The 13,812-nt window shown below is 35.6% G+C and overlaps 1 protein-coding gene across 1 annotated transcript; it reads right to left on the reverse strand.

The window, feature by feature from the left end:
- Nucleotides 1-12,693: 12,693 nt before the first annotated feature.
- Nucleotides 12,694-13,362, reverse strand: LOC139841295 (uncharacterized). The gene has a single exon (XM_071831519.1). It carries the CDS (start codon nt 13,360-13,362, stop codon nt 12,694-12,696), a length of 669 nt encoding a protein of 222 aa, XP_071687620.1.
- Nucleotides 13,363-13,812: the final 450 nt, after the last annotated feature.

Raw genomic sequence — 13,812 nt, forward strand, 5'->3', positions numbered from 1 at the left:
AATGTTGTTTTGAAACCTTTAGGTTAACGATCTTGTTAAATGTTGTTAACCCAATGTTTATAATATCAAAAGAGATTTTAAATTATTATATTATCATGATATTATGATGTACGAATATCTCTTAATATGATATATATATACATTAAATGTCGTTACAACGATAATCGTTACATATATGTCTAGTTTCAAAATCATTAAGTTAGTAGTCTTGTTTTTACATATGTAGTTCATTGTTAATATACTTAATGATATGTTTACTTATCATAATATAATGTTAACTATATATATAACCATATATATGTCATCATATAGTTTTTACAAGTTTTAACGTTCGTGAATCACCGGTCAACTTGGGTGGTCAATTGTCTATATGAAACCTATTTCAATTAATCAAGTCTTAACAAGTTTGATTGCTTAACATGTTGGAAACATTTAATCATGTAAATATCAATCTCAATTAATATATATAAACATGGAAAAGTTCGGGTCACTACAGTACCTACCCGTTAAATAAATTTCGTCCCGAAATTTTAAGCTGTTGAAGGTGTTGACGAATCTTCTGGAAATAGATGCGGGTATTTCTTCTTCATCTGATCTTCACGCTCCCAGGTGAACTCGGGTCCTCTACAAACATTCCATCGAACCTTAACAATTGGTATCTTGTTTTGCTTAAGTCTTTTAACCTCACGATCCATTATTTCGATGGGTTCTTTGATGAATTGAAGTTTTTCGTTGATTTGGATTTCATCTAATGGAATAGTGAGATCTTCTTTAGCAAAACATTTCTTCAAATTCGAGACGTGGAAAGTGTTATGTACAGCCGCGAGTTGTTGAGGTAACTCAAGTCGGTAAGCTACTGGTCCGACACGATCAATAATCTTGAATGGTCCAATATACCTTGGATTTAATTTCCCTCGTTTACCAAATCGAACAACGCCTTTCCAAGGAGCAACTTTAAGCATGACCATCTCTCAAATTTCAAATTCTATATCTTTTCTTTTAATGTCAGCGTAGCTCTTTTGTCGACTTTGGGCGGTTTTCAACCGTTGCTGAATTTGGATGATCTTCTCGGTAGTTTCTTGTATAATCTCCGGACCCGTAATCTGTCTATCCCCCACTTCACTCCAACAAATCGGAGACCTGCACTTTCTACCATAAAGTGCTTCAAACGGCGCCATCTCAATGCTTGAATGGTAGCTGTTGTTGTAGGAAAATTCTGCTAACGGTAGATGTCGATCCCAACTGTTTCCGAAATCAATAACACATGCTCGTAGCATGTCTTCAAGCGTTTGTATCGTCCTTTCGCTCTGCCCATCAGTTTGTGGATGATAGGCAGTACTCATGTCTAGACGAGTTCCTAATGCTTGCTGTAATGTCTGCCAGAATCTTGAAATAAATCTGCCATCCCTATCAGAGATAATAGAGATTGGTATTCCATGTCTGGAGACGACTTCCTTCAAATACAGTCGTGCTAACTTCTCCATCTTGTCATCTTCTCTTATTGGCAGGAAGTGTGCTGATTTGGTGAGACGATCAACTATTACCCAAATAGTATCAAAACCACTTGCAGTCCTTGGCAATTTAGTGATGAAATCCATGGTAATGTTTTCCCATTTCCATTCCGGGATTTCGGGTTGTTGAAGTAGACCTGATGGTTTCTGATGCTCAGCTTTGACCTTAGAACACGTCAAACATTCTCCCACGTATTTTGCAACATCGGCTTTCATACCCGGCCACCAAAAATGTTTCTTGAGATCCTTGTACATCTTCCCTGTTCCAGGATGTATTGAGTATCTGGTTTTATGAGCTTCTCTAAGTACCATTTCTCTCATATCTCCAAATTTTGGTACCCAAATTCTTTCAGCCCTATACCGGGTTCCGTCTTCCCGAATATTAAGATGCTTCTCCGATCCTTTGGGTATTTCATCCTTTAAATTTCCCTCTTTTAAAACTCCTTGTTGCGCCTCCTTTATTTAAGTAGTAAGGTTATTATGAATCATTATATTCATTGATTTTACTCGAATGGGTTCTCTGTCCTTCCTGCTCAAAGCATCGGCTACCACATTTGCCTTCCCCGGGTGGTAACGAATCTCAAAGTCGTAATCATTCAATAATTCAATCCACCTACGCTGCCTCATATTCAGTTGTTTCTGATTAAATATGTGTTGAAGACTTTTGTGGTCGGTATATATAATACTTTTGACCCCATATAAGTAGTGCCTCCAAGTCTTTAATGCAAAAACAACCGCGCCTAATTCCAAATCATGCGTCGTATAATTTTGTTCGTGAATCTTCAATTGTCTAGACGCATAAGCAATCACCTTCGTTCGTTGCATTAATACACAACCGAGACCTTGCTTTGATGCGTCACAATAAATCACAAAATCATCATTCCCTTCAGGCAATGACAATATAGGTGCCGTAGTTAGCTTTTTCTTCAATAACTGAAACGCTTTCTCTTGTTCATCATTCCATTCAAATTTCTTCCCTTTATGCGTTAATGCAGTCAAGGGTTTTGCTATTCTGGAAAAGTCTTGGATGAACCTTCTGTAGTAACCAGCTAGTCCTAAAAACTGGCGTATGTGTTTCGGAGTTTTCGGGGTTTCCCACTTTTCAACAGTTTCTATCTTTGCCGGATCCACCTTAATACCTTCTTTGTTCACTATGTGACCGAGGAATTGAACTTCTTCCAACCAAAATGCACACTTTGAAAACTTAGCGTACAATTCTTCCTTCCTCAATACTTCTAACACCTTTCTCAAATGTTCACCGTGTTCTTGGTCATTCTTTGAGTAAATAAGTATGTCATCAATGAAAACAATGACAAACTTGTCAAGGTATGGTCCACACACTCGGTTCATAAGGTCCATGAACACAGCTGGTGCATTAGTTAAACCAAATGGCATGACCATAAACTCGTAATGACCGTAACGTGTTCTGAAAGCAGTTTTTGGAATATCATCTTCTTTCACCCGCATTTGATGATACCCGGAACGTAAGTCAATCTTTGAATAAACAGACGAGCCTTGTAGTTGATCAAATAAGTCGTCGATTCTCGGTAGTGGGTAGCGGTTCTTGATGGTAAGTTTGTTCAACTCTCGATAGTCGATACACAACCTGAATGTACCATCTTTCTTCTTGACAAACAAAACAGGAGCTCCCCACGGTGATGTGCTTAGTCGAATGAAACCACGCTCTAAAAGTTCTTGTAATTGGCTTTGCAGTTCTTTCATCTCACTGGGTGCGAGTCTGTAAGGAGCACGAGCTATTGGTGCAGCTCCAGGTACAAGATCTATTTGAAATTCAACGGATCGATGTGGGGGTAATCCCGGTAATTCTTTCGGAAATACATCGGGAAATTCTTTTACAATGGGAACATCATTGATGCTCTTTTCTTCAGTTTGTACTTTTTCGATGTGTGCTAGAACAGCATAGCAACCTTTTCTTATTAGTTTTTGTGCCTTCAAATTACTAATAAGATGTAGCTTCGTGTTGCCCTTTTCTCCGTACACCATTAAGGGTTTTCCTTTTTCTCGTATAATGCGAATTGCATTTTTGTAATAGACGATCTCTGCTTTCACTTCTTTCAACCAGTCCATACCTATTATCACATCAAAACTCCCTAACTCTACTGGTATCAAATCAATCTTAAATGTTTCGCTAACCAGTTTAATTTCTCGATTCCGACATATATTATCTGCTGAAATTAATTTACCATTTGCTAATTCGAGTCAAAATTTACTATCCAAAGGCGTCAATGGACAACTTAATTTAGCACAAAAATCTCTACTCATATAGCTTCTATCCGCACCCGAATCAAATAAAACGTAAGCAGATTTATTGTCAATAAGAAACGTACCCGTAACAAGCTCCGGGTCTTCCTGTGCCTCTGCCGCATTAATATTGAAAACTCTTCCGCGGTCTTGTCCATTCGTGTTCTCCTGGTTCGGACAATTTCTAATAATGTGGCCCGGTTTTCCACATTTATAACAAACTACATTGGCATAACTTGCTCCGACACTACTTGCTCCACCATTACTCGTTCCGACACCATTTGTTCCTTTCGCTCTATTAACTCCTGGTCCGTAGACCTCACACTTCGCCGCGCTATGACCATTTCTTTTACACTTGTTGCAAAATTTGGTGCAGAACCCCGAGTGATACTTTTCACACCTTTGGCATAGCTGCTTCTGATTGTTGTAGTTGTTGCGGTTATTATTGTTGTTGGGATGATTATTGTAGTTGCTGTTGTTGTTGTTGTTGTTGTTGTTGTTGGGCCATTTGTTGTAGTTGCGATTGATGTTGCGATTGTTGGGATAATTGTTGCGATTATTGTTGTAATTGCAGTTGTTGTTGTATTGGTGATTCTTATCACCGTTTTCCTCCCACTTTCTTTTGACTTGCTTCACATTGGCCTCTTCAGCAGTCTGTTCTTTAATTCTTTCTTCAATCTGGTTCACTAGTTTGTGAGCCATTCTACATGCCTGTTGTATGGAGGCGGGCTCGTGTGAACTTATATCTTCTTGGATTCTTTCCGGTAATCCTTTCACAAACGCGTCAATCTTCTCTTCCTCATCTTCGAATGCTCCCGGACACAATAGGCACAATTCTGTGAATCGTCTTTCGTATATGGTAATATCAAATCCTTGGGTTCGTAACCCTCTAAGTTATGTCTTGAGCTTATTGACCTCGGTTCTGGGACGGTACTTCTCGTTCATCAAGTGCTTGAATGCTGACCAAGGTAGTGCGTACGCATCATCTTGTCCCACTTGCTCTAGATAGGTATTCCACCATGTTAACGCAGAACCTGTGAAGGTATGCGTAGCGTACTTCACTTTGTCCTCTTCAGTACACTTACTTATGGCAAACACCGATTCGACCTTCTCGGTCCACCGTTTCAATCCGATCGGTCCTTCGGTTCCATCAAATTCCAAAGGTTTGCAGGCAGTGAATTCTTTGTAGGTGCATCCTACACGATTTCCTGTACTGCTAGATCCAAGGTTATTGTTGGTATGTAGCGCAGCCTGTACTGTGGCTATGTTTGAAGCTAGAAAAGTACGGAATTCCTCTTCATTCATATTCACGGTGTGTCGAGTAGTCGGTGCCATTTCCTTCAAAATAGTCAAATGGAACAAGTTAATCATACAGAATATTAAGAGTAGTTAATAGTATTTCGTAGCATAATATGAACTCATTTATAAAAGCTTTTTCTTCATATTAGCGTTTTATAAGTTTAAATTCGGGTAGTACATACCCGTTAAGTTCATACTTAGTAGCTAATATACAATTCAACTACTACAATTCTATATGAAAAACTGATTATAATAATATTTCGCGTTCAAACTTTTACACAATATTTTACAAACTTACAATACCGCTTATTTTACATATAGCATGAAATATACCACACAATAAATTTGATACAAGATGGTTGTGAAGATAATTCTAGCTAGTACACAAGTCGTTCAGCAAAGGCAATAAATACACGTAATTCATACGTCCAGAAACAAGTCATGCATTCTGGTTTTACTAGGATTACTTCCCATCCTTGGTCTTGTGGAACATAACCGTTATGGCCGTTGATAAGACAGCGTGTTGTAACGTCGTCAAAGGGACGAGGGTTACGTAATGTCCAACAGTCCCGTGATAACCTAAAAACCTCATTTCTTACCCCAATTACCGACTCCGTCACTTGTGGGAACATTTTGTTTAATAGTTGTAGCCCGATGTTCTTTTTCTCACTTTGGTGAGAAGCGAACATTACTAACCCGTAAACATAGCATGCTTCTTTATGTTGCATGTTAGCTGCCTTTTCTAAATCACGAAGTCCTATATTCGGATACATTGAGTCAAAATAATTTCTTAACCTGTTGCGTAAAATAGCATTTGGGTTCCCCGCAATATATGCGTCAAAGTAAACACATCGTAACTTATGGGTTTCCCAATGTGATATCCCCCATCTTTCAAACGAAAGTCTCTTATAAACCAAGACATTCTTGAAACGTTCTTCGAATGTCTTACAAACTGATTTCGCGGTAAATAGTTGTGCCGAAGAATTCTGACCGACTCTAGACAAGATTTCATCAATCATGTCTCCGGGTAGGTTTCTTAAAATATTGGGTTGTCTATCTATTCTGTGTTTTTATACTGTGAAATAGACAAGAGTTAGATTCATAAAAAAAAATACTTATTAATACAAGCAATTTTTACATATATCATAAAGCATAAGCACACTATATTACATATTTTGCACCACACGAATACAACTATCTTATTCCGACTCGCTTGTTTCTTCTTCTTCTTCAGTTTTGGTTCGTTTTGCCAAGTTTCTAGGGATATATGATGTTCCCCTAATACGAGCCGTCGTTTTCCACATTGGTTTAGAAAAACCTGGTGGTTTAGAGGTTCCCGGGTCATTGTTACAACTTAAGGACTTCGGGGGTCGACGATACATATAAAGTTCATCGGGGTTGGAATTAGATTTCTCTATTTTTATGCCCTTTCCCTTATTATTTTCTTTTGCCTTTTTAAATTCAGTTGGGGTAATTTCTATAACATCATCGGAATTCTCGTCGGAATCCGATTCATCGGAGAATTGGTAATCCTCCCAATATTTTGCTTCCTTGGCGGAAACACCATTGACCATAATTAACCTTGGTCGGTTGGTTGAGGATTTTCTTTTACTTAACCGTTTTATTATTTCCCCCACCGGTTCTATTTCTTCATCCGGTTCCGATTCTTCTTCCGGTTCCGATTCTTCTTCCGGTTCCGACTCTTCTTCCGGTTCCTCTTCGGGAACTTGTGAATCAGTCCACGAATCATTCCAATTTACATTTGACTCTTCAATATTATTAGGTGAGTCAATGGGACTTGTTCTAGAGGTAGACATCTATCACATAATATCAAACGCGTTAAGAGATTAATATATCACATAATATTCACATGTTAAAAATATATAGTTTCCAACAAAATTTGTTAAGCAATCATTTTTCAAGTAAACACGGTCGAAGTCCAGACTCACTAATGCATCCTAACAAACTCAATAAGACACACTAATGCAAAATTCTGGTTCTCTAAGACCAACGCTCGGATACCAACTGAAATGTCCCGTTCTTATTGATTAAAAACGTTCCATATTAATTGATTTCGTTGCGAGGTTTTGACCTCTATATGAGACGTTTTTCAAAGACTGCATTCATTTTAAAACAAACCATAACCTTTATTTCATCAATAAAGGTTTAAAAAGCTTTACGTAGATTATCAAATAATGATAATCTAAAATATCCTGTTTACACAAGACCATTACATAATGGTTTACAATACAAATATGTTACAACAAAATAAGTTTCTTGAATGCAGTTTTTACACAATATCATACAAGCATGGACTCCAAATCTCGTCCTTATTTAAGTATGCGATAGCGGAAGCTCTTAATAATCACCTGAGAATAAACATGCTTAAAACGTCAACAAAAATGATGGTGAGTTATAGGTTTAACCTATATATATCAAATCATAATAATAGACCACAAGATTTCATATTTCAATACACATCCCATACATAGAGATAAAAATCATTCATATGGTGAACACCTGGTAACCGACATTAACAAGATGCATAAATAAGAATATCCCCATCATTCCAGGACACCCTTCGGATATGATATAAATTTCGAAGTACTAAAGCATCCGGTACTTTGGATGGGGTTTGTTAGGCCCAATAGATCTATCTTTAGGATTCACGTCAATTAGGGTGTCTGTTCCCTAATTCTTAGATTACCAGACTTAATAAAAAGGGGCATATTCGATTTCGATAATTCAACCATAGAATGTAGTTTCACGTACTTGTGTCTATTTTGTAAATCATTTATAAAACCTGCATGTATTCTCATCCCAAAAATATTAGATTTTAAAAGTGGGACTATAACTCACTTTCACAATTTTTACTTCGTCGGGAAGTAAGACTTGGCCACTGGTTGATTCATGAACCGATAACAATATATACATATATATCAAAGTATGTTCAAAATATATTTACAACACTTTTAATATATTTTGATGTTTTAAGTTTATTAAGTCAGCTGTCCTCGTTAGTAACCTACAACTAGTTGTCCACAGTTAGATGTACAGAAATAAATCGATAAATATTATCTTGAATCAATCCACGACCCAGTGTATACGTATCTCAGTATTGATCACAACTCAAACTATATATATTTTGGAATCAACCTCAACCCTGTATAGCTAACTCCAACATTCACATATAGAGTGTCTATGGTTGTTCCGAAATATATATAGATGTGTCGACATGATAGGTCGAAACATTGTATACGTGTCTATGGTATCTCAAGATTACATAATATACAATACAAGTTGATTAAGTTATAGTTGGAATAGATTTGTTACCAATTTTCACGTAGCTAAAATGAGAAAAATTATCCAATCTTGTTTTACCCATAACTTCTTCATTTTAAATCCGTTTTGAGTGAATCAAATTGCTATGGTTTCATATTGAACTATATTTTATGAATCTAAACAGAAAAAGTATAGGTTTATAGTCGGAAAAATAAGTTACAAGTAGTTTTTGTAAAGGTAGTCATTTCAGTCGAAAGAACGACGTCTAGATGACCATTTTAGAAAACATACTTCCACTTTGAGTTTAACCATAATTTTTGGATATAGTTTCATGTTCATAATAAAAATCATTTTCTCAGAATAACAACTTTTAAATCAAAGTTTATCATAGTTTTTAATTAACTAGCCCAAAACAGCCCGCGGTGTTACTACGACGGCGTAAATCCGGTTTTACGGTGTTTTTCGTGTTTCCAGGTTTTAAATCATTAAGTTAGCATATCATATAGATATAGAACATGTGTTTAGTTGATTTTAAAAGTCAAGTTAGAAGGATTAACTTTTGTTTACGAACAAGTTTAGAATTAACTAAACTATGTTCTAGTGATTACAAGTTTAAACCTTCGAATAAGATAGCTTTATATGTATGAATCGAATGATGTTATGAACATCATTACTACCTTAAGTTCCTTGGATAAACCTACTGGAAAAGAGAAAAATGGATCTAGCTTCAACGGATCCTTGGATGGCTCGAAGTTCTTGAAGCAGAATCATGACACGAAAACAAGTTCAAGTAAGATCATCACTTGAAATAAGATTGTTATAGTTATAGAAATTGAACCAAAGTTTGAATATGATTATTACCTTGTATTAGAATGATAACCTACTGTAAGAAACAAAGATTTCTTGAGGTTGGATGATCACCTTACAAGATTGGAAGTGAGCTAGCAAACTTGAAAGTATTCTTGATTTTATGAAACTAGAACTTTTAGAATTTATGAAGAACACTTAGAACTTGAAGATAGAACTTGAGAGAGATCAATTAGATGAAGAAAATTGAAGAATGAAAGTGTTTGTAGGTGTTTTTGGTCGTTGGTGTATGGATTAGATATAAAGGATATGTAATGTTGTTTTCATGTAAATAAGTCATGAATGATTACTCATATTTTTGTAATTTTATAAGATATTTCATGCTAGTTGCCAAATGATGGTTCCCACATGTGTTAGGTGACTCACATGGGCTGCTAAGAGCTGATCATTGGAGTGTATATACCAATAGTACATAAATCTAAAAGCTGTGTATTGTACGAGTACGAATACGGGTGCATACGAGTAGAATTGTTGATGAAACTGAACGAGGATGTAATTGTAAGCATTTTTGTTAAGTAGAAGTATTTTGATAAGTGTATTGAAGTCTTTCAAAAGTGTATAAATACATATTAAAACACTACATGTATATACATTTTAACTGAGTCGTTAAGTCATCGTTAGTCGTTACATGTAAATGTTGTTTTGAAACCTTTAGGTTAACGATCTTGTTAAATGTTGTTAACCCAATGTTTATAATATCAAAAGAGATTTTAAATTATTATATTATCATGATATTATGATGTACGAATATCTCTTAATATGATATATATATACATTAAATGTTGTTACAACGATAATCGTTACATATATGTCTAGTTTCAAAATCATTAAGTTAGTAGTCTTGTTTTTACATATGTAGTTCATTGTTAATATACTTAATGATATGTTTACTTATCATAATATAATGTTAACTATATATATAACCATATATATGTCATCATATAGTTTTTACAAGTTTTAACGTTCGTGAATCACCGGTCAACTTGGGTGGTCAATTGTCTATATGAAACCTATTTCAATTAATCAAGTCTTAACAAGTTTGATTGCTTAACATGTTGGAAACATTTAATCATGTAAATATCAATCTCAATTAATATATATAAACATGGAAAAGTTCGGGTCACTACACTATTGGTTGGTCAACATGTCATTGATGACAATAACCCACTTTAATCATAAAGCATGCTAGTATTCAAATTTGAACTTGTTTGTAATTAATTGAGTGTGTTAATGATGTCTTGACAATTTAAGCAAGTAATAACAATTAAGCATGTTGCAAGACATCAAGTTAAATCAAGTTTAAACCATTCATAAACTTAATTTAGACTTAAGCAAACCTATGTGTGTTAATGATTCACTGTCTTTTAAGATTACTAGATTATGACATTTTAAACATTATCCAAATAGCACAAGCATATATTGAAGTAGTGTAAATAATAGTTGGTGGAATCCTAACTTGTAACACATAGAAAGACAAGGTTCATACATATACATATTAAGTAACTACTTTAACATTTAGCACTTAGCACATAGTCAAATAATACACATGTATTAATAGCAAGTAGTCAAGTAATATTCATGTAATGACTGAAGAAGAGATCACTAATTAATCCAGGATTAAACATATAGTGATAACATAGCATTGAACTAAGACTATGTAAATTTTACTTGCTAAGTGGCATTTGCAAGATTAATGTATAACTATACATTAATGTCCAACACATGTACAAAGAAGGAGTAACTCTTGGTTGGGACTTGGTAACCAACCTAAGTATGTCTAGATACATTTTAGATGTACATGTTTTCCTATAACACTTGTGTGTTATCCTTAATCAAGGATTAATCGTCATTAAGGTGACATTAGGTGTGATTAACCAAGATTAGTGTTCTAGTGACTAAAACTCCTTTGGGTATGAAGGAGGCAACTATTCTAAGCATTTTTGAACATGTTTCATAAAATTATAGATGCCCCGAAGTGGTCGAACTAAAAACGGTGAGAATTAGGACATAACCGTCTACGGTCGACCCATGGTTGACCGTGAGGTCGACCATGCATCCCTGATTTCACAAATCAGGGTGCAAGGCTCCACGATCTGACCTGTGGTTGACCGTGGACCTAACCGTATAGCTTATGTTTTTAAATTTAGCTTTATTTGGATTTGGTCTTTTGCTAAAGTAAGTGTGGATTAGTGAACTTGTATATTTATGTCAAGATGTCTACCATCACCTTTAGTTATGTGCATATGTCATCATCAACATTGTTATGGGTTAAGATTAGTATAGCCATTAAGCATAATCCCGTATTAACCCCCAGAGTACTTCACCAAAATGACTTGCGACAGTGTGAACATTTTCGGGTGACACAAAACTCGTCGGTACTCCTCTAATCTCGACCCGCACAAACCGAAAGAAAGTGGCGGCCATCATGGCGAACAATACAATCATAACCAACCCAATCGCCCTTAAGCTCGAAAAGGTAATATTTTTGAAACTTACCACATCAGAACACAAAGTAACACAACCAAGCACACCCACTTAAGTGACATGAGATACTAATACTCTATGCTCCAACAGCAACCTACCAATCTTCTTGTCATCCAATGGAACGAAATCAACCAAAATAACGCTATGCTCTAACCGATTGATCACATCATAGTTTGACATAATCATACATCGAAACAGAGGAGCAAGAGAGGGATTAGGTTGAAAACATATGCCACCATTCTTGTGTTTATGAAGTGGCCAACCCATGAAGATGGGATGCCCAAAAACATTATATCCGTATAATACCTTAACAGTCGACGACGCTGAAGCTGAATCGTGGTTAGAGACGAAAGTGTATCTCTGAGCTGGCGAAAATTAAATCTCAGAAATGGTTACGATCTTACCAAATACACTCTCCATCATCTGGCGTGAGCAATAAATAATAATAACATGGTAATAAAAGTGGAGTGATTATAAATGTATTTTAAGTGTTCCCTAGTGAGGAAAAGAAATGAAAGATAAATATGTTCCATAGTTATAAAGAAAATGAAAAGGATATTAGTTATTACATCGTATATACTATTAAGGTTTTGTTGTCATTTAAACAAGTTTATTTATGATAACGCCCAAATCATACATATATACTTATGCGATATCAGTTCTTGTTTTTATTATTCTTAATGCCTTTTGAGAGCACTGGGTGTCGATGTCCATTTTTCGGTGTCCATTCGGTGCATAAAATGGACACTGAAATTGACTAACAGTGCGTCAGGTGGAGGTGTCGTCAGTCCATTTTAGTGTCAATTTCAGTGTCCATTTTTTATTTTTTAATTGATTTTTAATATTTTATTTAACTTAATAACAAATATTGAAAACAAAATACTAAATTAAATTTCATAAAATAACTTACATTTAAAATTCATAAAATAATCTACATTACATTTATTCGAAACATTTATAAAATAAACTACATAAGTTAATTTAAAATTCATAAGTCGTCTCGAAGATCCCACAAATGTTCAACCAATTCTGATCGTAAGCCTTCATACACTTCTCTATCACGTAACTCCCTTGTTCTTCTTGCACGAGCGTCGCATCTCTCGATCCAAGTACGTTGTATATGTTGAACCGGCTCAACAACCCAATCATTCTCAGCAAGGTTGTATCCATTGTCTTCAATAATGATGTTGTGTATTATGATGCATGTATACATAAGTCGCCTCATTTGATTCACTTCGTAAGATCGTGCGGGTTGACGACCTTGTAGAATCCCAAAAGTCCTTTCTACATCTTTGCGAGCTTCCGCGTGTTTCTTTGTAAAGTAAGAATGTTTTTTGTCAACTACACTTGAAAATCCCTTAACAAATGCGGCCCATGTTGGATAAATATCGTCAGCTAAATAGTATCCTCTTCTGTACTCAACACCGTTTATATGATAAGGCACATCTGGCATTTCCTCATTGAGCATTGAGTTGAACAAATTACTACTGTTTAACACATTTATATCGTTGTTTGATCCTGCAACACCAAAATACGCATGCCAAATCCAATTATCATACGAGGCGACGACTTCAAGCATAATAGTTGGATGACTGTGATCACCTCGCATATATTGGCCTCTCCATGCAACTGGACATTTTGCCCAAGCCCAGTGCATACAATCTATAACCGTATGCTAGCTGACGTAGTGCCGCTGTGATCTTTAACTGCGGGCTAATACTTCACCGACCACGTGCATCTCGTCTTCGATGAAATCATCTAAAATAATACGACAATGAATTTGAGAAGTAACTTAGAATATCTTTCATAATTCTAAGAAAAATACGTCCCCGCATTCGGAATCGTCATTTGAAATTATCAGACGAATATTTGCACCTCTCGTCAAAATAATCGTCCATCAAATGATCGTGTGCTTCATAATGATCACGACGTATATAACGACGTGAGTTTACATCATCGTCAGAAGAAAAATTATCATCAAGTAGGTTTAGTGTATAGTTATCGAAAGAGTCGTGGGAAGAACTCGAAGAAGACGACATAAAAAAATGGAGACAAAGTATAAAAAACGAATAGATTGGAAATATATAAAAAAATGTAGAGAAAAGGT

Source organism: Rutidosis leptorrhynchoides, chromosome 4 (genome assembly GCF_046630445.1).
Source record: "Rutidosis leptorrhynchoides isolate AG116_Rl617_1_P2 chromosome 4, CSIRO_AGI_Rlap_v1, whole genome shotgun sequence".
Taxonomy (NCBI): Eukaryota; Viridiplantae; Streptophyta; class Magnoliopsida; order Asterales; family Asteraceae; genus Rutidosis; species Rutidosis leptorrhynchoides.